The 25,699-nt window shown below is 39.7% G+C and overlaps 2 protein-coding genes across 10 annotated transcripts in view; both read right to left on the bottom strand.

Moving 5' to 3' along the window:
- anks1b (ankyrin repeat and sterile alpha motif domain containing 1B) overlaps positions 1 to 11,004 on the bottom strand; it is a 187,814-nt gene extending 176,810 nt beyond the window's left edge. For 3 of the 6 annotated variants that reach the window (XM_014004221.1, XM_014004216.1, XM_014004218.1), the window contains exon 1: positions 10,412 to 11,003. In XM_014004221.1, coding sequence (XP_013859675.1) covers positions 10,412 to 10,542 — 131 coding nt within the window. In that variant the 5' untranslated portion in view covers positions 10,543 to 11,003. Of the gene's footprint in view, positions 1 to 10,411 lie in introns of all 6 variants that reach the window. The other 3 variants (XM_014004219.1, XM_014004222.1, XM_014004217.1) reach the window with 2 other exon arrangements.
- A 2,466-nt stretch (positions 11,005 to 13,470) lies between these two features.
- The window catches only part of bltp3b (bridge-like lipid transfer protein family member 3B), a 30,647-nt gene continuing 18,418 nt past the window's right edge, over positions 13,471 to 25,699 (bottom strand). For 2 of the 4 annotated variants that reach the window (XM_014004224.1, XM_014004227.1), the window contains 12 exons: positions 25,313 to 25,506; positions 24,482 to 25,225; positions 22,531 to 23,192; positions 21,768 to 21,851; positions 20,751 to 20,899; positions 20,351 to 20,508; positions 20,106 to 20,256; positions 18,430 to 18,471; positions 15,140 to 15,399; positions 14,850 to 14,958; positions 14,620 to 14,777; positions 13,471 to 14,266 (listed from right to left, as the gene is read on the bottom strand). In XM_014004224.1, the coding sequence (XP_013859678.1) occupies positions 14,138 to 14,266; positions 14,620 to 14,777; positions 14,850 to 14,958; positions 15,140 to 15,399; positions 18,430 to 18,471; positions 20,106 to 20,256; positions 20,351 to 20,508; positions 20,751 to 20,899; positions 21,768 to 21,851; positions 22,531 to 23,192; positions 24,482 to 25,225; positions 25,313 to 25,506 (2,840 nt within the window). In that variant the 3' untranslated portion in view covers positions 13,471 to 14,137. The remainder of the gene's footprint in view (positions 14,267 to 14,619; positions 14,778 to 14,849; positions 14,959 to 15,139; positions 15,400 to 18,429; positions 18,472 to 20,105; positions 20,257 to 20,350; positions 20,509 to 20,750; positions 20,900 to 21,767; positions 21,852 to 22,530; positions 23,193 to 24,481; positions 25,226 to 25,312; positions 25,507 to 25,699) is intronic. The other 2 variants (XM_014004226.1, XM_014004225.1) reach the window with 2 other exon arrangements.

Here is a 25,699-nt window from a genome sequence, read left to right on the forward strand (position 1 = left end):
TGTGTGTGTGTGTGTGTGTGTGTGTGTGTGTGTCTCAGTTTCTTGGCAGGATGTGGCTGCGAAGCTTGGCCCAGACCCTAATGGAGAGATGTGTTTGAATTCAATCACACACACATGCATGGAAAATGTCTTTCACACCTCCATCCCGTCTCCATCAGTCTGGCTCCAGACGACCTCGATGTGCCGACGCCACTCCTAAAACCAAACCTGAGGCCAAAWTTTTCAGCTAAAGTTTACTCCATGAGTCACGTTCAACACTGGATTTATATAAAYAAGTTAATGTSTTATTTGGTTTTACACATCGAGCARRAATTAGTTTCTGTTTTAGTTAATCAKTTACAGAAGGCAGATGAGCCTGAGCTTCACAAACTACAAAAAAAAACAAGATTTGTAGAATCAGCAGGTTTTCTAATTATCATTTTCTTGCAGAATGAACCTAAAATCATGTTTAATAACATCTAGCAATTATAGCAGCATGAAAATATAAAGTACTGTAAAAAGAATCCTGAAGGAGTTATTTTCTCTGCATTATAATTGTTCCAAATGTTTTTTTATTTTTTGGAGAAATCTTTTTCTTCATGTGTTCCTATAACCAAAGATGAACTGCTGGTCCCAAAGTGGTAATGCTCATGCAGAGCATTGTGTTATAATTTTCTATAGACTATTAAATGTACAAATTTTAATTTCTGAAACKGTGTGAATTTTTGATATAAAAATTTATTTGAGCTTTACATCAAAGCTTGATCGGTTTGTACAAAAAATGTCTCGTCTAAAAAATGTTTATTGCAGGATCATGTTAGAAAAAAGTAAACATTTAGGTATAGAAATCAATAAATATACAGAAACAAGTCTTAGAAATTATGTCAGGTTAGAAACAAATGCACCAATTAAACTGGCTAGTAATTTATCAAAAACTATCTCCACAACTGCATAAACAGAAATATTTATTTACATTTTTATAAAAACACACAATCAAATTTTCTATTCAACTAAAAAGTAATGAAAAAATTAATTTCAGATRTTAATCAGTTTTTTTTAACAATTAGAATCCGTTAAAATCAGAATCAGTAGATCAGATCTTTACAAATATCTAGTGGTGGGCACACTTCTGATCATCTGCTAACCTGCAGAGCAGAAATTACATTTAGTTGAGCTGTTTGGCATTTGCATCAATTTTATAATGCATTATCAGACTTTAACGCCACTCACAGGCAGTAGCAGCTTGATTTGATCCATTTACTGAACTTCAGCACAAGATTTAGGCTACAGTTAAGGCCCTGTCCCACTATAAATTTTTACACAACTTATGCCAACTTCTGGAAAGTTTTCCCAACACTTAAGATTTCTAAACTGAAGATAGAATTTTAAAAAATGCCTTCTGGAAGACTCTTTTGGACCTATACATAATGTAATGCTAATATAGCCGATTTGAGTAAAGTAATCATAAAGTTTTTAAGTCAGCGTAAGTTGTGTAAAACATTAAAATGGGGTGGAGCCTATAGTGTGTTGGGTGACTAGATTTAGATTTTTTTAAATAAATATTATAAATCTAAAAGCTGCCACAAATATAGTATCAAACTATTTAATAGAGCTTTTAGCCTAACCATTGGAAACATTGATGAAATAAGAAATATGAAACATATAAAATGCATATAAACATACTGAGTTTTTACAAGTAGAATTTTTGGAGAAAAATGACAACATATATCACAATATATCATATCGTGACCCCTGGGTCATGACCATATCACCAAATTCTTGCCAATACACAGCCCTACTGCAGAAAACTCTGGTACATTTCAGGTTGTGTGTGTGTTTCCTTGTTCAATCAGTTCTTGATATGAGCTGCATTCCCCAAAATTAACCTTTGACCCCCTTTGGGTTTCCAGCTGCACATTTGACTTCTAGTCCTCCCACTCCATCAGCTCTCATCCCTTCCTGCCCCAACACACAAGCGTAGACACTAGCAGTGGTTATGTAAAGACACTGGTTATGTCACACACACACACACACATTTTTGTTCTTTTATCCTCATGGGGACTTCGCATCGACGTTCATTTGACAGTCATTTCTACAGCCTAAACCTGACCCCTTAMCCTAATCTCAATTCACACCTTGGTCCTAACACTGACCCACCACAATGGTATTTCCCCCCAATAGGGACTAGGCTTTTGTCCCCACAAGGAACAGCGGGACCTCACAAGGATTTGTGGTCAAAAATGGTCAAAAATCATCCCCACTAAGTAACAAAAACATGTACACACAAACACACAGAGGTACAAAGGAAGTCCAACACAAGAACAGGAAGAAATAAAAATTAAATACTAAAAGAGACTGCCTGTGAGGATGCCAATTAAAACAGAGCATTCATTCAGGAGTGTCCGTGTCCTCCGGGAGTCACTATCTCCACTTAAAGGTGGTTTGTTTACAACGGATGAAGGAGGTAAACACACCTCGACATGCACACACACACACACACACACACATACACACAAACATCAGCTATAATAAGATGGGCTTTCCCCGTGAACACTACAGAGAGAGACTGAGGAGGGATCAGCCGCCATCTGTCGAATCATGAGTCAGTCTCTTTGTGTATCACTTCCACTCCATCACAGTCAGAGTGTCGGGCAGTTACTCTCATTTATACAACAAGACACAAAGCACGAGAACAAACACTCATCGTCGTCACTTTCACTATTAATATCACTCTGAGAATTGTTCACATCATTTATTCTTTTACCGCCACTGAAGATTAAACTCTAACAACCAAGAAGAGCACAATGCTGACATAAAAGTTTGCCTTATGGACTTTCCCTAATCCGTTTCATCCAGACAGTGTTTTTTTTTTCCTGCAGTGTCACTTCAGGACAAAAGTTACTTTCGCTGATGTAAAGCAAAGAAGTGATCAAAGCTGATAAAAATCCACAGAGGCAGATTTGTTACAACTAGCCTAGGACCGGTCTGATCCACCGGATTGGTGTCAACATCAGTACTGACCTGAATAAGCAGATCAGCTGTCAAGACCAATCCATAAATACATTCCCCTTTAATGCTGTCACAAAAGTGCTTTTTATAAATCATTCATTAAAAGCTTTAACAATACTAATTAAATGAAATGATTCGATATGACAGAGATGATCTATTTTCCTTCAGTTTGACATGAAAAGCAGCATTAAGGATAAAAAATATAACGTAAAAGCAAAAAAAAAAAAACTCTGAAATGTGTGATTATTTAAAGGCTTATCACTTCCTGAAAGAATGCACATCAACCATCATCTTCCATGTCAGTTTTGGACTATGATCCATTTACAAATGACAGCGTCATAGCCACTTTAATGAAACCTTGAAAGGAACATTATGCTCAATCTCAAGCAGTAATGTGAAACGTCATGCTCAAATTATGTGTTAGGAATGACTCAGCTATAACCTCACCAGACTTTATCTGTACAACAGAGTTTTAGCAGCCGTCATCCAGTTCCTGGAAGTTTCAGCTGAATTTTACTAGTGATTCACAGGGTTTACCAACATTAACATTTTAATATAACATTATAGATGTTAGAAAAACGTTTTTGGAGAGGTGGGGTTATGCACTGTAGACCCCTGTGGACTGGTTTAAGCTTTAGTCCTTATAGGCTTACTTTTACTTTTATGCTTCACGTAGTTTTAAAACCAGTACATTTCAGTAAAAAGTTTGAGCTGATACTTCAACTTCTAAAAAAGCATTTTTCCAACTGTAGTATCTATACTACTGAAGTAGTGAATATGAATAATTTTGACTCCTCTGGTGATTCATGAGATATGTTAATATAAACATATGAGCACACACCATGAAAACAGAAACACTACCATCTCCGCCTTGTCAGCGGGGAATAATCTCTCATCTTGTAATATTACACTCAACAAGCATTTCTGTGCTGTAATATTTAAACAAAGTGTCAGACACGTTATATATGGTACCTGTCTTTTCCAATTAAGAGATAAATTCTGCATATGACCCATTAAACAGCAGTGAGATGGTCCAATATTGATTTTCCACTGTTTATCCACAGCATCCCACACCACAAACCTGCAGTCTTCTCTACATCCTGGACTTGATGTTTCATTTCACACAGCACCCCTTCTCAGTGGAAAAAAAAAAAAAAAAAGAGGAAGCTCATGACTCAGGAATTCAACGTTCAGAGGCCTTAAGATGGGAAACTCTGCTCCGATTCCCAGAGATCCTTGCTTGAGCAGCACACATGCCTCCGCTCTGACCTGTTGACCCAACTCAACTGCTCAAGTACAAACAGCCCTCTATTAGGAGGTGTGTCACACTGCTGGTCACATTAGTGCACACATGCAGATGTGCAGAGTGCGTGTGGCCCGCTTGCAGGCATAAAGAGTCATGACTTAAAGGAGACCAATTATGGGTCCTAGAATTTTTATGGTATGTCTGTGGGCTATCCAGACCATGTTCATTCAATTTAATGCACAAAATAATTCTCAGAAAATAAAATTTCCCATTTTTTAGTTCTGCCTGCTCTGACTTCCGTTCAGAACAGCTGTTTATGTTAATGAGCTCTGTTGGTAACGCCCTCCAAAAATCTGTTGACATTAACTCCACCCTCCAAAGCCAGCGTTTACGTTAGCATGGCTAATAATAGCAGAAGCTCCGTTGTACAACCATATGAGACCCTGAGGCAGAGTCGTGGTCACAGCTTCTTTTTTTTCCTCCCTCCTCTGCTCTGCGCTCACTCTGCATGCTGTTACCAGAGCAGGGAGCAGCAGCGGTCAAAATACCTCAGAAACTCGAACAAATAGGCTTTAACAAGGCTTTAATAAGCTAAACAATGAAAATAAATAATTAAGTTGTAGTCCATGCCAGTCTCGAACCCTGGTCTCCCACTCTCTGGTCCTACACTCTACCCATTGCCCTATTGGAGGCCTGTTGTAAAATGAGCTGTGCATTGCACAACAACAACCGTGACGGCTATTTATAATGAGGAGGTGGAGCCTCACCCGGGGGTTGCTAGGTAAGGAACTGAACACAGGTTCGGGTGGGTTGTCATACGGCTTGTGACATCACAAAATGACGGAAGTATAAAACTTGTCGTTAATATACATTAAAAATACATTTACTTACAGTAAATAGGCCCCTGGGTGCATTTATTTTGGTCCTATGACTGTTTAAGAAGTACATACCCAAAGTTGAGTAAAAAACCTTTAAAAAGTGAAATTTGCAGAATAGGTCCCCTTTAATAATAAGGTAACAGTTATTGACAGTATTTAATTGTATAAGTCTTTAAAGATAAGCACATTTCATCATAAAAACTTCTACATAACGTTTTATAGGAAAATTGAAAATAGACTTGTTAGTACTTTTATTTGGCAAACTACAAGTACGAATTTTTGACATTACTTTTGATATACAGTCAGAAAAGTAACAGTCCCCATGACAACTGGATAAGAAATAAAATCATCATTCTTTTGAGATGAAGGCCAATGTGTCTGAGATAGTTTCAAAAATTACCAAGGTCTACTTARTCATGAGGCTGTCGTCTCCTGGGCTACTAATGTGCCAAGATCAAGATCACAAAAAGCAAAAGACAAAAACTACAGCCCTGCTTTGTTTTCAGACAGGACTTGAACATGCCAACATCATGTTTGAGCTGATCCTTAGAGCTTTCCTGTARCATATTTTAAACATGGACCAAAATATAGAAACAAAATCACTTTAAATGTGGAGGCAAGCACAACCCTGACTGGTAAATCAGGATCAAAAAATAATAAAACAGGAGAAGAAACTTTAAATCTAGCTTTGTTCTTATTTTAAGACTTTAAATTCCTCTATCATTATGTCAAGATGGTTTGATTTGACAGATGAATTGTGAATCTGTAAGATCGATAAGAACGCAAAACGTACTGGCTTCCCCTCCAGCAGCAAAACCCCAGGACAGAGGCCGTTTAATGCTCAACTTGAGGCCTGAAAATGGCCCAGTTTACCGATCATTGTGAGAAATCATTGTGGCTACATCCATCTTGTAAAAGTGAGGCTGGAGAGAAAGACATGATAGCAACACTGAGACCTTTTAGTCCTGAGCATTTTCAGGAGAAAGTCTTGTTTGTGGAGTCATTTTATTCTGACATATCAATCCACAATCATTCAACCAAAAAAAAATGCTCCTACGCTCAATGATGTTAATGTACAGGTGATAACAGGTGTTACGTCAACACAAAGCAGACTTAACTTAGAAAAAAAAAACAATTTTCAGCTGGATCTTAAGGCATTTTGTTACAGGCAGCTTGTCAAAAGGTTCTGTCACACTATAACATTTTAAACAACTTATGCTGAYGTATGAAAATTTTATCATGCCTATTTTACTCATATCGGACATACAGGGGTTAGACAATGAAACTGAAACACCTGTCATTTTAGTGTGGGAGGTTTCATGGCTAAATTGGACCAGCCTGGTGGYCAGTCTTCATTAATCACACATTGCACAAGTAAGAGCAGAGTATGAAGGTTTAATTAGCAGGGACAGAGCACAGTTTTGGTCAAACTGCTGCAATGCACACAACATTATGGGTGACAGAGTTCAAATGAGGGCAAATTGTTGGTGCACGTCTTGCTGGTGCATCTGTGACCAAAACAGCAAGTCTTTGTGATGTATTAAGAGCCACAGTATCCAGGGTGATGTCAGCATACCATCAAGAAGGACCAACCACATCCAACAGGATTAACTGTGGATGGAAGAGGAAGCTGTCTGAAAGAGATGTTATGGTCTAAAACCAGGTGTTTCAGTTTCATTGGTTAACCCCTGTACATTCAATCTGATTGTTAACATTACAGTATAGGTCCAAAAGAGGCTACCAGTATACTTTTTATTCAATTCCATCTTCAGCTTAGACATCTTTACTGYTGGACAAATTTTTCACAAGTTGGCATATAGCTGTCCAAAACTGTGACAAGTCCTAAAGGCACAATCTGTTTCCATTGTTTAGACAGAAATGAAAAAAATAACCGAGATAACAGTTTGAAAAGGTCAGTGGTTCCCAACCAAGGTCCCTGAGCATCACTATCCTGCATGTTTTAGTTGTTTTCCTAGGATTGGGTGATTTTGGCAAAAAATAAAATAAAATCCTGATTAATTGTGACAATAGATGGCATTTGCACTTGCATGTTTTTCTAAATCAGTTACCCCGTGTTCTAAAATAATACTTACAAATCATCAATCAAATTAACGTCTTTATTTTAACAGGTTAAAATAGTCAGCTGTTAATTCAAATCCACCTTTTCCACCAATGTTGAGTGGCAGCAAATCTTTTGTAATGGTCACCTGCTCACATGAACACTTGATAGTGAGAGTGCATCGCACACAAAAATACATCACATTGGCATGAATTGCAGTAATCGCAAAGTGGTAAATATTAACTGTTGACAGTTTTTCTGATGATTAATTGCACACGATTCGATTTTGCCCAAACCTATTCCCTGCTCTTYGACAGGCCTTTAGATTCTTCAGAAGCTAGTAACTCACTCACTCATTCATACCAATCAGGAGTGTCAAAGCAGGGAAACATCTAAAACATGCAGGATGGTGTTCCTCAAGGACCAGGGTTGGGAAYCACTGCTGAAGTTTGATGAAACTCGTGTCTTTGCTACTAGATTTTTCTTCCYGTTTCTGAAAAACCTGTTTTTCAGACACTGTTTTTCTACTATAAAAGTTTTTGTAAAGATCTAATGCTGTGTCTTTTCTCCTTGTTCATTTTTCTATTCTTTAAGCACAATATGCTGACATCATGGCAAAAGGCCAGAAGCAAAGTCAAAAAACTAATTTCCTAAACTCTTGAGAAAGCCTTAAGAACTACAGATCACTTTAAATGATTACAATCATTGGAAGCTAAATATGGACAAATAGGAAATGTTTGCAGCTTATGTACTAAACTGTGCACACACTTCGAGCACCTTTCAGCCAAAAAAAAGCTACTGCAGTAACATATGTGGTATAGTTTTTACTAACAGTTAATGCCATTTGGGAAAAAACACACAAGCAGGTTCAGTAATTTTCCTCCCCCAAACCAACAAACTGTTTACATCAATTATATCATSTCAAAGGAAACATTAACATGCAAAAAAAGGGAAATACATGAGAGTGCAACAAGATTATAAAATGTCAAATCACAAGCCTCATAAACATGTGCAATAAATTTCCAAACAAGGCGAGCAGAAATCATCAACTTAAACACWTGTTTCAGTAACAATGTTGCTGCAAAAAGTAGAGTTTCAGCATCTTCCTGTGCCTTTATGGTTTAGACAACAATAATTAGTGCTTTTTATTCTGGGATTACTGCACTTTTAATCAATCTGCAACWAACTTCCCATAAATTACAGCAACTAGTCTTCACTTTAAACTGGTTTGATATTTAGCTAAAAGGAGTTCAAAGCAGCTCAGCAGACTGGGTAGCAATCTCCCTGTCAGACTCCAGTCCAGCCCATGTCCTGAGACGAGACCCCGAGGCGGGACTCTTCCCAGATGCYCCTGCTTTGATCTCCTAATCACCTGGCTCAGCACCATCCTGATCTGAGGGGAGGAGGGGCTGCACGGGCAGGAGGAGGACAACCACCACCTCACAACCACTAGACGGCCTTTTTATGGGTTCTTTGAAGGTTCTGGTCACTTTAATTAAGCAGTAGGATTTATTGTTCTATTAAGAAAAAGAGTAAGCTTGAGTTTATTAAGGGCATCAATGCGTCTCACTTAATAATCTGTTAAACTTGCTGTATAATCATTGYATAATTTTGGTATATTACACAAAGCGTAAGCATTTTGCCTCTCAAGACTAAAGGACTTAGTTTTCTCTCAATACCCACTAGAATCCAGAGATCACACAAAGGCCCTGATTGGCCATCATCATATTTCATCCCTGACTTTTTAACTTGCATCTTCTACATAAAACACTGCAGAAACATAAAAACTCAGACGTGTGGCCATCTGAGTCTTCTGACGCTCACAGTGGAGGAATTTTTAGGATCTGACTAATGGTTTTCACCAGGGTTGACCTGTGGCATAGGCAGTAGAGGCAAATGCTAAGGATGCCATCCATGTAGATGGCTTCACAAATGGGGGATRAAAATATAACTTTATCAGAGTATAACTGATTTAGTTTGTGATGGTTACTCAAACTTTTTCCTGAGTTTCTGAGCTGTTTTGGTGCTCAGTGTAAAAAACAAAATAAGGGTAATGAAAGTTTCAGTAAAGTTCTGGTTTTCAGTGTTCTCCCTTCATAAAATATCAAATTTATGTTGTTTTATTAATCCCAAGAATTGAATAAAAGGCTCTTCAGATGGCTAGAAAATGCAGTTTTTACCAGGAGGATTTTCTTTGTTAATTCTTAATTGGACAACCTGGTTTCTAAAAGAAACAAACAAACAAGCGAGCATGCATACATGCATATATATAAATAAAAGACAAACCTATCTAAAAATTTTATAGGGTCCTGGTTTTCACACAGCAAGCTGAGGCTTACTTTTCAGTCTGCCTCTTCTTAACGCAGGCGGTTACCACTTTTAAACAGCTTAATACACTCAAAAATATTTTTCTGCTTTATTTGGCACAATCAAAATTGTGTCAGTGATTTTCTAGGTTGACTCCRCTGTTTGATATTTCACCATTTCATCCGAGTCGTGACTCAACCGTTTTTCAAGGTAAAACCTGAAGAGTTTGATAACTTGTTGACATAACCCAGCCACATTTCCTCATTTTTAAAACATCCTCATTAAAAAAACAAAACAGAAGTGAAGATACAAGTCCAAATCAGCCAGGGTTGGTTTGTTTCTTTTTTGTCTACTGGCACACAAAAAAAAGTGGGATTCTTTCACAGCTTGAACACCCTGCCTGTCTGTCAGACCTTTAAAGGGGAAAAAAGGTTGATGTTTTGCAGACACCCTGCAAGGATTRATGGAGCAACCTACAAATGCAAAAAAATAAAAGTAAAACCAAACAAAGTTACAAATGCTTGCAAATATCTGAGCATCAGAGTCACTGTACTGTAAAAACTGTCACAGCCRTGAAGCTCCAGGTGCTTTTGTCTTTTGTCTCCAGTGTGCAGTGACTCCCCTTAACACAAGGAAACCATACCAGGAGAGGGTAGCTCTGTGCCTTTTTCTGCTGCAGTTTGCATGATTTCTACCCGTTTTTGTTTGCATCCTGCTCTACACAGCACWCGCTACACATTTCCTCAAATAAAGCTGGAACCATTCATTGTGCACGAGATGCTTCAAGGGATCTRTAAAGGCTGAAATGGTGCTCAGGTATATATTTTTTTAAATAGGCTATAGGGTTATTTTGCAGAAAAGGAAAGCCCTCAGGAATCCCCTCCAACACCCCCGGGGACTCCTCAGACAGAAGAAAAGGAGGCGGCTGCTTACCTCAGGAGGTTGGGAAGAGGGATGGAACCGGAACCTGACCCCAGAATCCCCTTCTTCCCACTCAACARTTTCTCCACCAAGGCGACATTCCCAGTGCGAGCGGCTTCAAGCAGCTCCTGTTCCTTCCCCATCCTGGACGCACAAGTTTTCTAACGACGGGGCGATGAAAATCCAACAAATCTCCCATAAACAACCCCCCTGGTCTCCGCCTCACTGTCCGCTGAGCATCTGAAAGGATTCCCGTGACTCTGCAGGCGGCTGCAGCTCAGAGGAAGAGGTTGTTCTGGATGCTGCGGAGCGGTGCCGCCGTGAACGGCTCCCCCTGAACGCCTCGCAGCACAAGCTCCCTAATTAACTCCCGGTGTGACGAGCGCGAGCTCCAAAAAAACCCCAAGTCCTGAAGTGAAAACTAAACCTGCCTGGCTGACAAAAGAACCTGAAACTCCCTCTTGTTTTTGGAGCGTCGGGTCTGACGCTCCTGCCGGTGCACAGGCGGGAGGTGAARCTCCGTCTGCCCCCACAAAGCGCGCTCCCTCTCCGGCTCCTCTCACCTCCTCTCTCCCGCGAACCTACCGCACTGGCTCGGTGCTCATCAGGGTCAGCTGAGACACAGCTGTCAAGATTACATTTTCCACTTCCTGTTACTCATTTCAAAATAAAAGCGTCCGTTTTATTTTCTCAGTTATCCCACCTGAATATACATGTATTAGAGATGAGAATTTCGTGTTTGCAAATAACTATTTTTAAAAATAATTTAAAAATAATTCACTCAAAACTGACTTGAAGGCTTTTCCCCTTGTATAAATACAAATGTTTTTGCTACTAGTAACATTATATGGACATACAAAAATAAACTACAAAACTAAGCACTGTTTTCCAAGGGCACGTGTCCTTGTACTTTTATTTTGAAAACAAAAAAGCCCAACTTCCTTTATGAATGAAGTCTGCCTGTTTTGACGGATACTTACAGTCAGGGACAGGGTGTGGATGACGACGCTCCAACATCATCAGCATGTGTTGCAGGTTGAGTGTTTTGTCGGTGTGGTTCATTTTAAGCACTCAGCCTCTTATCTGTTGTCATTTTCAGATCAGAAACTTACTCTGTTTTCTGGCGCATGCGCACTGCTCCTCTGTGCGGGCATTGTATTCCCCTCACACTTGACGCCGCTGCAGCTGAAYGGGTTTGAAAACAGGTGAGATCCCAAAAATATCCTCGCAGTCATGTCATGTCAGGGCAGGGTTTGTGTGAATAATGCAGAATGAAGGCAGGAGCAGGGATTTAATGTGCTTTGACAGCAATGAAACGGACGGACACCCCCCCCCCCTCTTTACTGCCCCTTTTACCTGCAGAAAACCTGGGCGGCGCTTTCACTGCTGCTTCATGGAATTTAGATGTCAAGCCATGTCTGTTAGCAAAATATCTCGCGAACCACTGGACAAATTCAAATGAAACTTCCAGAAAGTAATCACTGGATATAAATTTACAACTGTTTAAATTTTGAAGCCAATCCAGTTCGAGAAGGCTGCCACAGCCAACTGACCTTAAAAAACAATAAAATGGTCACAATCCAATAAATATTTCAAATACTGAGCTAAAACTGGGTGTGGTAGTACCTGAGAGTTATTCACATTAGATACTCCAAGTGTTACTTACAGTGTGACATATTTGCTTTAAACCTGAGGATTAACTTTTGGAGCTAACCCTGTTTGCCTGTTGGCAAAACTTCTCATGAACCACTGGACAGATTTGAATGAAACTCAGAAAGAGTAATCATCGTAGGTACATTTACAACTCATTAACTTTTGGAGTCAGTACAGTTCAATATAGCCACCACAGCTAATCAAAATTACAAAACATAAAAACAGGCTGTAACTCAGTCTGTTTTACAGATATTGATCTAAAATTTTATTTGTCCAAAAAAATAAAACAGGCCATCATTCTGCACCAAAACACACCGTGATGTCTCCTATTTTCTTCAACTTTCCCACCAAACAGGTAGTGGCGTGCCCTTTGAATGCGTCGGCTCTCCTGCACACAAATCCTCACAAACACTAAGCTACAGTATGTAAACAAGCTTTCACGTTCGCAGCTGCAGAGAGGACGTTCCTCTCACACACCGTGATTTACCGTCCCTTTCTGACTCACTGAGCTACTCCAGCTTTAAAATGTCATGACCATTTATGTGCACAAAGGCCAAACACCCTTCGCAGAGGATCACCGCCGCTCGTTCGGGGCTCACAAAGTGGCCGCTCTCGTGTTTACTCCCACTTATTATATTACTTGTCATAAATTTAGAAATGCTGCTTGGGAAAATAAATATATATATATATAAATTCGGGTGAGCCAGAGTTTAAACACCTGTGCTGTAAATCAGCCAAGCTTTTCTGTGCAAGTACAGAAATGTATATTTGCAGCATGCATTTATTATTCTTTTTTTTTTGCTCGCAGACATAAAAACAGCTCATTTACAAATTAAAAATTAAATTTTATTTACCAATAAAACATGAATGTTGGATTTCAAATAGAGGCAAAAATAAGKTTATAAATGTGGTTCTTTTGCAAGTTGAAAGTGATTAGAATCAAAAGCAGTACATTTTAATAAATCATTAAGTGTCAGGCTAAATGATAGTAAAAGAAGCATAAAAATGTAAACTTGAGTCCCAGTCGGTGTTTTTACTCTGAAAAACATAACCAGTTTTAGAGAAGAAATTATGCTTTTTAATAAATTACAAAAGGACTTTATTAAAAAAAAGGTCAAACTTTTATTTTCATCAGTATTTCAGCAGCTTTGACAACTTGTTCTGTGTTTTTCTCCTTTTTCCAAAAGTGGCTTTTAATTAACTTTAAAGATAGAAATGGATCAAAAAATAATAATTTAGTATATGTTTAAATCAGTCGAAACTATTACTACTATAAGATATGGAGAACTTTTTCATGTTTGTGTTGCGCATTTTAGAAAAATAAGTCCTCAGATGAAACAGCAGMAGACACGGTCATTGCTTGTCCATGAAACAAATCACACTATATGGATTTTTTTTACATAAAATGATACACATACTCACATAGTCAGGCAGCTTTAATGAGCCCAGGTTTTCTTCCTTTTTAAAAAAAAAAAACAACTTATTTTCCTCAGTTGCCTCGCCTCCTTTTCTCAGTTGTAGTTGTTTTAATTACAATGCCTCAGTTTTCAAAGTGCAGCACGCGTTAGTTCTTTACACATAGAAAAATAAGAAAGATGGAGGGCACTGATTATCGTGAGGCGTTCTGATTGACAAAGCTGTGAAAATTCATCCTTTGCTTTTGATAAAATGCTGTCCGAGAAACACACACACACGACAAAAACATTCAACTGAAACACTGCAGAACTGTTCAAGAGTTCATAGAAAATGTGTTCACATTCTTGTACAATATACACTGTACACTCTGAAGGAGGAGCCTCTTTCCTCACTTCTGATGCACTAAATTAAAGTGCAAAAATGACTTTTTTAAAGACATTCTTCTATAGTTATAACATTCAGTGTTCTTTATACCTACAGGTTTGTATGGTTTTAGATCTGTAGGCACCACCACGACTATCAAACTTTTTTCTCTCTCTCAAGCAATAAAATAATAATACAATGCCCCTCTTTCCTTTCTGCTCCTCAAATGCTTCATGTAGAGAATAATAATWAAAAAAAATCATTGCTTTGAAGTCACAAATCGTGTTACAAATGTTTCTGTCGGGTCTAGCTGGTGTTTACTTTCAGGCTCTTCATGCGGTGAACCAGCGAGTCYTTTTCCATCTGAGCCTCAGCCAGCGCCATTTTGGTCCGGGACAGCTCCAACTTTAAGCATTCGTTCTCCTCGATTAGCATCTGAAAGCAGAGAGAAAACAAGCCACACATGGAGCTTTTTAGTCAATGACGATCGAGTATTTCAGTAGAGAAAAATACTAAAGAAGTAAATCCTGGCATTGCTTTRTAATTAAGAGTGCTGCTCTATAATTAATATATTTCTACCGATTATTAAATTCTAAAAAATAAAGAAATCTAAYAGCTTAACTAAACTTAGCATCACGTTTATGTGTTAAGAGTTCAAATTGACCAATTAAACACAAAGAGCTCCTTGTTCACCACACTATGTAGAGGTGAAAAAAGTCGTATCAGTGAAACTTTTTACTTTTCCTCTTTTTTTTTTCCACACAGCTACAGTTGAGTTTGTGTCTCACCTTTTCCTTGGTCGATGGGCTGGGGCTGGTTGGGGGGTTTTGGGTCTGCGTAGCTTTCTGGATCCTGCAGAYGCTGCTCGCAGTCTCGATGACCGGACTCAGAGAGCTGTCAATCAGTGATGTTGCCTTTTTGGGTTTGGCTTCAGCCGCACTGTCCACTGTGAGGAAAACACATGTGGTGAGTTTGGGCTGGCTTTAATGCAGAAACATTAAATGAGATGTTTTGTCACCTCCTATTGAGTAAGACCCGTCGTCTCTTTTGTGAATGATGAGACTGTCCACGTGTAGARTGAGCGGTGTGGGCTCCGAGTCTGAGGAATTGTCGCGGGGGCCATCGTCCTGCAACACAGCCAGGATGTGTTGTTGGAATATACAACTACAATTATTAAACAGCTAGGACATGTAGCTCACAGTTCAAACCTTGCCTCTCTTATGGTATGGGGTGCATGAGTGCCTATGGAATGGGCAGTTTGCACATCTAAAAAAGGCAGCCTCAAAGCCGARTTGTACGTTTTCGTACCTTTAAATCGATGTGCAGGTCCTTGACGCTGATTTCCATGGGCAGCACCTGCGAAGCCGAGTCGTCCTCCAGGAAGAGGGAGAGGTTGCGCAGCGTGGACATCAAGAAACTGGCGTGGTACCCGTGGAGGTGCAGCTGCAGGAAGCCGTTGTGCTCGGCCAGCGGGGAATGGGTGGCGGCGCAGGGCCCGCTCTCCAGCCGAGCCCGCACCTCCGGGCTGTAATCGGCTCGAGTAGAAGAGGAGTTGATCTCGCCGCCAGCTGCGAGGGAAAAGACGGCAGATGTTGTTAGCACATGTGGACACTGTGCTCAGCTCACACACACACCTGACATCAAAACACACCCAAACTATTCTAATCCAGGGTAACGTTTTATTTTTTTGTTTTTATTTTGTTTTATGACTAAAAGACAAAGTGAATCAAAATTCGAGAACTTGCATTTCCTGCGAAAATGTAGTGTGAGTGCTTAATGCTGAATGATTTCTGCTGAAAGCTGCTGAAGAAGCTGACATTTAGACAAATTAAATGGTCACTTTTTATTTTTATTCAAGATCTGTAATTGGACATGTCTGTATTAAATAGTTATTAATTTAGAGCTATTCTAAGAAAGGATTGACCTTTGACCTTTAGCCTTAACRTCCTCAAAATCAGTAGACATCATTGGTGTTTGACCTTTCTATGTTAAATGGTAATTTTGAGCTATTTTAAAAAGATAGACGGTGAAAGGGGAGTGAAATCTTTTAAATTAGCAGAAAAAACAAGAAAAGGAATACAAAAGTCACAATGTTGTAAATTACTAAACAGTTCAAATTTGCAAAAATAAATATAAAAAATAGCTAAAAGGCAGCTGAAATTAGTTCAAAGATTGATGAATTAGGCAATAACCTGAAATTATCATGGAAAGATTAATTTAGTTTTAAAAGAAGAGCTTAAATTATCAAAAGGTAGCTTAACAGTAGCTAAAAAGGAAAAAAAACTGCTGAAAAAGGCAAAAATTAGTAATTTAAATTGAAGTTTCAGTTAGCAGAAAAGAACTAAAATTAACAAAAAAAACAGGCTGAAGGAAGCTGAAATGAGCAAAGAAGTTAAAAATAGCAAAACCAGAACAAAATGTAAAAGGTCTGTAAAGATTTATAAAYGTTTTGAATGGTTTTAATGTTGAAGACAATGAGGAAAATAGTGGTCAATAAAGCTAAATATCTCAAAAAGTAAAAATTGCTGAAATACCAAAAAAAAAAGTCATTACTGGAATATCCTGAAGGAGCTGAATGTTTTGATATATAAATTGCTGAATTAGCACAAAATGGCAGAACGAGTTAATTTTGAAAAATGATCTAAATACATTTTCAGGTTATGACCCCGTGTTCCTGTCAGACTTGTAAAGAGATTTTTGTGTTGGCTAATTTTAAATAGCTGCGGCCATCTTGAATTGGGTAATCAGTTAATGACAATGCATCATGAAATTGTATTAAAAATTTCAATTCAACTCATTTATACCTACCAACAATTTTGTATAAGAATTGCCGAACTGAAGCAAGTCAAATACGTAAATGACTGTTGTAGCAGAGTGTAGAGAATCAATTCATTAGTCTCACAGTTTGAGGGAAAGGATCTGCAGTCTGTTGTTTCAGCTGATCTGACTGTGCGGTTTGCCAGACTGAGATTTCAGACTCATTGTCTTTTTGTACTCTTCAGATTCTTCTCAGACACCTCATCTTATTGATGAGCACCAAAGATTTTCTGCGCAGCTTTAATCACCAGTTCCTGTCTCGAGTTGTGCGCCTCCCACACCGGTTTGTGATGCTTTCATTCCTCCTCTACAGAAGTCAGTTTAAGCATCTCACCCCCTTTTTTTTGTTGCAGTCAGAGATGACGCGTCATTAAAATGAAAGTTACTCCTTATTCTGAAGTACACGCATCGAAATTTATGATAGCTCGACATAAAAGGGTGCATTTTGATGAAAGGGTTAATGAGATTTAAGTGAGGCTGAAGATCAAAAGGAGAAGCAGGAGATGAAGTGAAGTTGAAATGTAGATAAAGGGAAAGGTTGAGTGAAGGAGAACGTTTGATACCAGAGATGTTGAGTAATGTTTGAGGGCTTTGGACTTGAAAGTTCGAAAAAATAATAAAAGAGCACTTTACATTCAGGATTCTTTTTTTTTTTTTAAAGAAATCCCAGAATACTAAAATCTGAGATGCCAGCAGGCTTATAAAGAATATAAGTAAAAGGAGGACAAAGGGCAGAAACGAGTCGAGAAAAGTTGAGGTTGAAACATTTCAACACGTGATCARATCATTCAGCAAAACATGAAGATGAACAATCAGATCTTTATTATCAGAGGGAGAACTGCGTCACTTCCGTCTCTAATGCTCTCTGAAAGAACAGCAGGAGAGGGTTAATGCCACTGAGCACAAACACGCAAGGCTGTGAGCTTTTCTCCGACAAAACATACGGTCTCGGCACTGAGCAGACACAAGGACAAAAAAAAAGATAGGTGAGGGGAAAGAAGGTGAAAACGTTAAAGGGAGGAAGCCAAGGACTGTGACGGTGATAAGACAGGAAGGAGGGAGGAGAAAAGATGGCCTGGAGACGGTGAGAGAGAGAGATGAAGGAAAGGTGGGGTGAATGACAGAGGATTAGAAGAAAGATGGAATAGGAGCTAGGGGGACGTAAAGAGGAAAGATAGAGGGAGTGAGAGAAGGAGGGAAAGGATGCGAGATAGGAGGTGGGGGTAAAGCTGGCGTCTCTCTCATTGCCTGAATCACTGGACTGAAACTGCAAAGTCTGCTGCAGTGGAGAGATGAGGTGGGCGGGGAGAAACAAGGACAGCGAATTAGATGAGCGGGAGGATCGGGGTTAGAGTCTGCCTCTGCAAAACGAGAAGTTAATTCAAATGTGGCGAACACGTATTTAAAGGTTGGAGGCTTAGTGTTGCAAATAACGAGACTACTCACTCCATTACAGTCAAATGTATCCTTCAATAAGTGCCACACACACACACACACACACACACACACAAACACACAAACACACACACACACATTCAAGAAGCGAGATCTCAAAATCACATCAACCTTTCGCTGCTGAAAAACAGACACTTCATGCATTTCTACACACTGGATCTGTAGAGRAGGCTGTCRAGAGGAATCCTGAGTGTGGAGATGAGATCTGACAGAAAACACGTGACACACATATATACACACACACACACATAAGCACAGATACACTGGTGGAAAGAGACAGCCATGCATGTTAAGCGACATGTGATGAATGAATACCCAGCAGTTACCTTGGCTGCTCTGAGCAGGTATTGGTACTGAACTCACCATACCTGTGGGAGGTGGTGGAAGGTGAATAAAAAAAGGGAGGTGGATGAGTTAGTGTGGAAATGTGTACACGACAAATTGTTAAAAATAAAAATAAYTCAGGCTAGGATTTCACTAATTAACCATATTATCAAACTCAATTTTATTTCAGGAAATGTCTTGCTTTGTCTAAGAACCTTTACGGGCCAAAGTTAGGACAATAAATGATGATAAACATCAAAGGATTTGATGAATCTTTAAAGTGAAACACTGAAAACTGGCTTTAAAATGACTGAAATAAAACTCTGTTCTCGTGGAACATCCTTACCTTACCATTTGTCCCTAAATCTGTCAAATTATGGCGGGGTATGAGGGACAAAATTAAGACTATTGTGTAAACAGTGGTTGTTTAGTTTATAGAGAAAGTTTTCTTTATTCAAAAAAGTTTTTGTCTAATAAAATAGGTGCTAGTCACTAGCCTCTTCAATGCTAACGCCAGCTTATCCATGCTAGTTGCTAGCTACTCCGACACTAACGCCAGCTTCACCATGCTTGTCACTAGCCTCTCCAATGCTAACGACAGCTTATCCATGCTAGTCGCTAGCCTCTCCAATGCTAACACCAGCTAATCCATGCTAGTCGCTAGCCTCTCCGACACTAATGCAAATGAATAGTCTCCTTCTCATTTCTCCAGCGTCAAGGAAGCAGTGACCGGCCTATCATTAATCAGACCAATAGCTGGAATAAAATAGGAATAACTTAGGAATAGATATAGCCTCCTGCTACAAGAAAATAGCAACCGCTGGTTGTGCAATAATCTTAATTTTGGCCCTCATACTGTGCCATAGCAAATCATCTTTGAGAAATCAAAATACTTCGTCATGAGAGGTTGGAATGAAGCATTTATCAGGACCTTTATGACTTTTGTCCTCATGTTTCCCCTCGAACGCCAAACAATCCAGAACATGAAAAATCTTTTTTAAAATGGTTYGACAAACACACAATCACTATTCTGCTTGTTTCTGTTTTTTCTTTCTATTTAGTCACTGCCCTACTTGTGTGCTTAAAACTCGACTAAACACTTTTCTGTTTAAAGTGTTCATTTATTTATTTATTTATTTATTTATTTCATAAACCAACAAAAAGTCCATTATAAAAGAAAAAAACAAAGTTTAAAAAAATCGTACATCTACTCCTTATTGGAAAAACAGCTTTAAAACAAACAACTTAAACAATCTCCATATTTGAGAAATGAAAACAAAAACAAATTAAAAAGAACTAAATAACATAAGAAGTCCTAAACACTGCAAAGCATTATCCTTTCCTAATAAATTTTACTTAATCTTTTTAAATATATAATGTGTTTTACAAGTTTTTGTTTTTTAAAAATAAGGCTGCAGTCTATGTTTTATTTATATAACCAAGTTCCCAATTAAAAACACACCAAATTAGTTTTGAACCTAGTGAGAATTATATGGTTTTATGTAAAACGGGAATATAAACCAACATTAATGACCCCATATAAAATAATATAAATATATGACATAAAAATTTGAGTTCAAATTAAGGAAAATGTAAATAAAAATCTTGCAAAACTTATGTAAGGCTTTTTGTGTTTCATGCTGTTACAAAATGGTAAAAATTGTCGTGCATTTCGTACCGAGGCTGCGGTTGCTGAGGTACTGTCGCAGGCTGACATTGCCCAGCTGGCTGGGTGTGATATGGCCCACCTCCAGCGCCACGGCCGAGCTCTCGCCCACCACCTCCATGCTCGCACACACCGACTGCACCTTCAGCACCAGCACAGACACCTGGAAAGCAAGGACGAGACAATCAGCGTCATCGTGGGGTGGGAGTACACTTTGCCGTCAGAAAGGCTMGTTTTGGAGTACATAAGTATCTCACTAGATCTTTGGTGGGTTCATCAATGCTCTGGGATGTAGCGCTGACGCTGTCAGGGGAGGCGCCTCCCTCCTGCTCCTGAACGGTCACTGCTTCCGTGGCGCTTTCTGTGGCGCTCTGCTCACTGATGGTGTCCTTAAATCCAGAGATGGACACATCATCTGGAAAGTAGAACGAGAAGCCAAATAAATCCAGCTTAAACATCACAAACTTTAACCCTGCTTAAAGAAAAATCAGTGCAATGCTGCCACCTACTGTTTATATTAGCTATTTGCAACTACAGCAGCTTTTTTTTTTTTCAAAGTCAAAAATAGAACACTAAACAAAACAGGAGTTTAATAAAACTTATAAAGCACAGTAACTAAATTCTGGGTGTGAAAGAGGGTTCATGCATTTTCTTCACCTCTTTCCAATAAGCTGTCGGCGTCTCCGTCCTCCAGCAAGTAGCTGTCGATGGAGATGTTGTCCAGGGACTGCAGGGACGGGCTCTTCTTCATGTTTTTGTAGGACACCGAGAAACTGGACTGGGAGCGGTCACGCATCAAACGACCACTAACAAAATAAACAAATAAATGAAGGGTGAAGAAAACGTGTAAGGCACAMAAAAAAAATCGGGATACAAATGTATTGGACAGCACGTTAATTCTGAGTTGGGACTAATTTATGATGCACCGCACAGAAGTGTAGACAGATTAAAGATTAAAAAAATAATAAAATAAATCCACTGCTTCTATTAGATTGAATCTGATATGAATTCTATTAGCTGAYTGAGTCGAGGCTGCGGCGCTCTCAGAGCTGCCAGAGCGATCTCAAGAAGTCATGAATTAAATATGTCTTCTTTCCRCTGTTGTAGTGTTGTTTAAGGTCACGTAAAGTGTGCTATCCTCCTGAGTGTCACAAACAATCTTAAGAACAAAACAAATAAAACAAAACCCWCTAAATCAAACTGATATGTAGAAACAGAGAACACAAGGCTGAAATAAAGAACAGTCACACTCAAAGAGCTTCTTGGATCAACTTTAAAAAAGGTCCCAAAAAACAAAAATAATAATAAACATCGGAGATATTAAGCCTACTAACATACAGACAAAAACAGGCTGCCATGCATACATGCAGACGCAGTAAATTCAAATCACACCAATTTTTTTTAATCCAACAAATACGAGAACAAAGACACAGTACACTACCTGTACACACGCTTTATACTGGCTTATACAGCAGTGTGATGTGTTTAAAACAGCTGCACGGCTCTATGTGTCAACTCCAACTCAAGATAGCTTCATCGCTACTTGTCTGAACCCTTAGCAGCAGGAGGGTTGAACACAACAATCTGCTAACAATGACAACCAGGAAGCTGGTCACATCACGCTGCAGGTGTAAGCCAGCTTCAGTACATCTAGTCACAGATCCAGTGTCTTACATGTTAGACATGGAATAAAGGGAGGCGGATCTGCTGGAGTTTGAGGAGCTGAGGAGATCAGAAACCACAGACAAACTTCCTTTCCTTGGTAGAGAGAAAACACACACACACACACACCTCGCACGGGTCAAAGTGGAAGTCAAGAAGCAGCAAAGGGAGTTAATGAAATGAGACTTTGTGCAGACGGATGATGGATAAGAAAATGCATACGGTGACACGGCAAGGCAGAGGTAAGCAAAAAAAAGACATGTTGCATCAGAAGAGGAAACTTCAAAGGGAAGTTTAAAAAAACACAAAGCTCTTGTGTTCAAACAATTAGAATAAAATAGACACAAAAATTATTAATACTTTGAAAAATGTTGTTCAGGTCAGATAGAAATATCTAAAATTGACTGAATCTGACTGTCATTGTCCAAAAATTACTTGAATTATATAATTAAGATTATTCCTTGATGCTTTTGATTACATTATTTGAAATTACAGAGTAAACAAATGAAGTTGGTCCCAAAGCACACATTAGTTTCTATCTAATTACCAATTCAAGCTCCTCTGGGTTATTTCTTATTGTAAACATGCATATAATATTTTTCCATCTTCATTTTGAGTCGCTTCTAAAACTGGAGCCCTTCGAGGATGCCCGCCTCCCACTTTGCAAACCTCTGCTCCCATGAGTTTCCTACTTTCAAACGTTTCACAAATTAGAAGCGGAAAAATTGGAAGTGAAATCTTTTTAGTGGATGAGAAATTAAAAGCACATAAATACCTGGATACTGACTGAGGCATCTTCACTGTGGCGGTCTTGTCTTTTTCACTTAAGTCTTTGCTGCTCAGTGGGTCAGACAAAGCGTCACTCGCTTCATCACCTACAGCCAAACCATTATTCGTACCCTCACTTCTGACATCTGAACCTGACCTCACAGAATTCTTAGATGGTGTCCTCTCCTCCTCTGAGGGTTTTTGATTCGAGTCCGGATGAGTGGCAGAGTTGGAGGACGGGACAAGAGGGGCGGGGCATTGCTTGGCTCCGTTCTCCAGACCTACGCTGCATAGCAGCTGGTCTACAGTGCAAGGCTGCTTAGCTGCTCCGCCGGCGGAGCCGGACCCTTCATTGCCCTTCTCTGGCCCCTCTCCCACTTCGTTCGCAGGCTCCAGGGTGCCTCTGCTCTCAGAGGGGGAGAGTTCAGATCCTGCAGGAGATCTTGTACCCTCAGGCTGTGTTACAGGCTTCAAGAGGAGGGACACCTCTGCGCTTTTGAGCAGGAGGCCCAAACAGAATGTAAAGGGCTGGTGGTCTGCAGCATGGTGGATGGGGTCTTTGCGCTCTCTCTTAGAGGCCATGTCCTCCAGATCCTGTTGTAGTGTCTGCTGCAGGGCTTTGAGGCTGCGCTGAAGAAGCATCAGAAACACATACTGTCGATGGCTCACCTGAAAAACACACAATACATGTTTTATCATAAGGTAATTTAAGATCATTTAAGTTTAGTAACCTTTAATGTTTATAAAAACAATTATAAAGATATAATAAAACAATATTTGTGAAAATATAAAAGTCCAAACAAATTACTAAGAACCTCATCTGACAAATCCTTTAAAGGGATCCCTGATTAGCTCTAACATTAGACTTTATATGATAAACATTTATTTTAACTGTAAAATAAAGACTGTAAAAATACTGTAGGCTGTTTAGTTTTTATAATTTTTAAAAATAAATTTTAACACGGATGGAGCCATTTTATTTAYACACAAAGCATTCTGGGTAAATGATGACATGGACTGGTCCTCGGTGTGAGCGAGCTATATCCACCCTGAAGGTTAATCTTGGACAATATCTGATGATCGACTCTTTTAAATGAAACCAGAGAGCGTTGAYAGAGAGGAGAAGGTAGAAATGACTCAGCCTGTAACTGAAAATATAGATGGAGGACAACAGAGCTGCTTCATGGAAGAAGAACCTCAGCTTAGCGTGTTAGCCTTTGCGCTAGCACTGATGCTATATTGCTTTATATGTATTAGCTCGGTGCTAGCGTGACAAACGAGCAAAACTGAGGTCCTCCATCCATATTTTCAGTTGCAGACTGAGTCATTTTTGTGTTCCCCTCTCTGTCATGTGGATGGAGGATGTCAGTGACGAGAGGAGAATGTGTAGCGCTGAGCTAATACATATATATGGTGATAGCATCGGGTCTAACGCTAAAGCTAACAGGCTAAGCTGAGGTTCTTCTTCCATGAAGCAGCTCTGTTGTCCTCCATCTATATTTTCAGTTACAGGCTGAGTCATTTCTACCTTCTCCTCTCTGTCAACGCTCTCTGGTTTCATTTAAAAGAGTCGATCATCAGATATTGTCCAAGATTAATCTTCAGGGTGGATATAACTCGCTAGCAGCCTCGCAGGACCTATCCACGTCATCATTTACCCAGAATGTTTTGTGTGTAAATAAAATGGCCTAGTCCGTGTAATTTTTTTTTACTTTTAGTTTAAAAATGATAAAAACTGAAAATCCTACAGTCTTTTACAGTCTTTATTTTACAGTTAAAATATATGTTTATTAAATAAAGTCTAATGTTACAACTAATCATGGATCCCTTTAAATTAATAAGTAATCAATAATTCACACATAGCACCAGAATAACAAATGGAAGGAGGCACAACTGGTTGAGCTGACGCACATTATTATTTACCATTTTTGCACCTGAAATCAAAACAGAAAACATACCTGAGCGCTAAGGTGCTTCTGCACATGCACCAATATATGCACATCTGCATCTTTACTTGATAAAGAGGAGGAAGAAGAGGGCAGACTGTCCAATGAGAGGGGTTTATAGAGTCCATTACTGGGTGGCGGTGTTGCTACGCTGCAGTGAGARGATGTCGGTGCACCATCAGCGCTGTAAAATTCCTTTAACAATYGTTTCCTCTGCAAACGAGCGACCGCCTCTGCCGACGTGCTTCGGGACAGCCCTGATCCAGCCGACTCTCTCAGCTTCTCCTGATGCTGGACGAGTTTCGCCGGCTGGCAGGCCCACACGGTGAGAGGGAAGGAGTCCACAAATGGCTGCGGACGCCCTTTACCTCCACGGGTGCCTTCATAGTCCACCCAAAACTGGGCAAAATGCAGCGCCCAGAAGTCTGTAGCAGCGGGCCTCTTGAGGGCGTCAGGGCCCACCGTTGACACCACAAGCCCCCGGTRCACGTCGTGCATCCTGGTGTCTTGTTCATGAGCGTGCCGCTGGAAGACAGGATGGAGGACGGGGACGGAGGAGGAGGAGCGAGGGAAGGAGGAGAATGACGAGGAGAAGAATGGCTCCTCTTCAAAGGCCTGCAGCAGGGCCTCAAGGTGGGAGCGGGTGCAGTTGGCAGGGTGCCGGGTGTTGGTGGCTACCATTTCTGAAGTCTGTATTGAGACGGAGCGGGGCAGGTCAGCAGGGCAGGAGGCGTCCTGATCGGTGGGAACCACCACCTGGTGAAGAGCAGAAACCAAACAAATGTCTGTAAATTTCACCCTTAAGAACTCTGAACAGCTCCTGCTTCTGCAAATCCTTCTTACTTTAAGCATCAGGCCGTCAACCTTGATGTCAATGTGCTCATCGGGTTTCTGCGAGTCGTTGAGCTTGTAGATCTCCATGAACTGCTCCAGGCTCTGTCTGAGGTCGAGAGCAAACAGGTTGATCCACACCAAGCTGCGAGGATCCAGAACCAGCTGCAGGGCGTTGAGCTGGGCGTACAGGTTGGGACAGGGGACTGCACAAGAGTGGAGGAGGAGGGAGTAAAATAAAGCATATAATAAAGAAACTACACTTTTTTGTCTTGTTTTTTTTCCACTAGTCAGACAAGAATTAACTTTGTTTCCAAATAAAATAAATGTAAGAAAAGTTCATTAATTTGCTGATTCTTTTTATTTTATTTTATTTTATTTTATTTTTTATTTATTTAT

Source organism: Austrofundulus limnaeus, unplaced genomic scaffold (genome assembly GCF_001266775.1).
Source record: "Austrofundulus limnaeus strain Quisiro unplaced genomic scaffold, Austrofundulus_limnaeus-1.0 Scaffold22, whole genome shotgun sequence".
Lineage (NCBI taxonomy): Eukaryota > Metazoa > Chordata > Actinopteri > Cyprinodontiformes > Rivulidae > Austrofundulus > Austrofundulus limnaeus.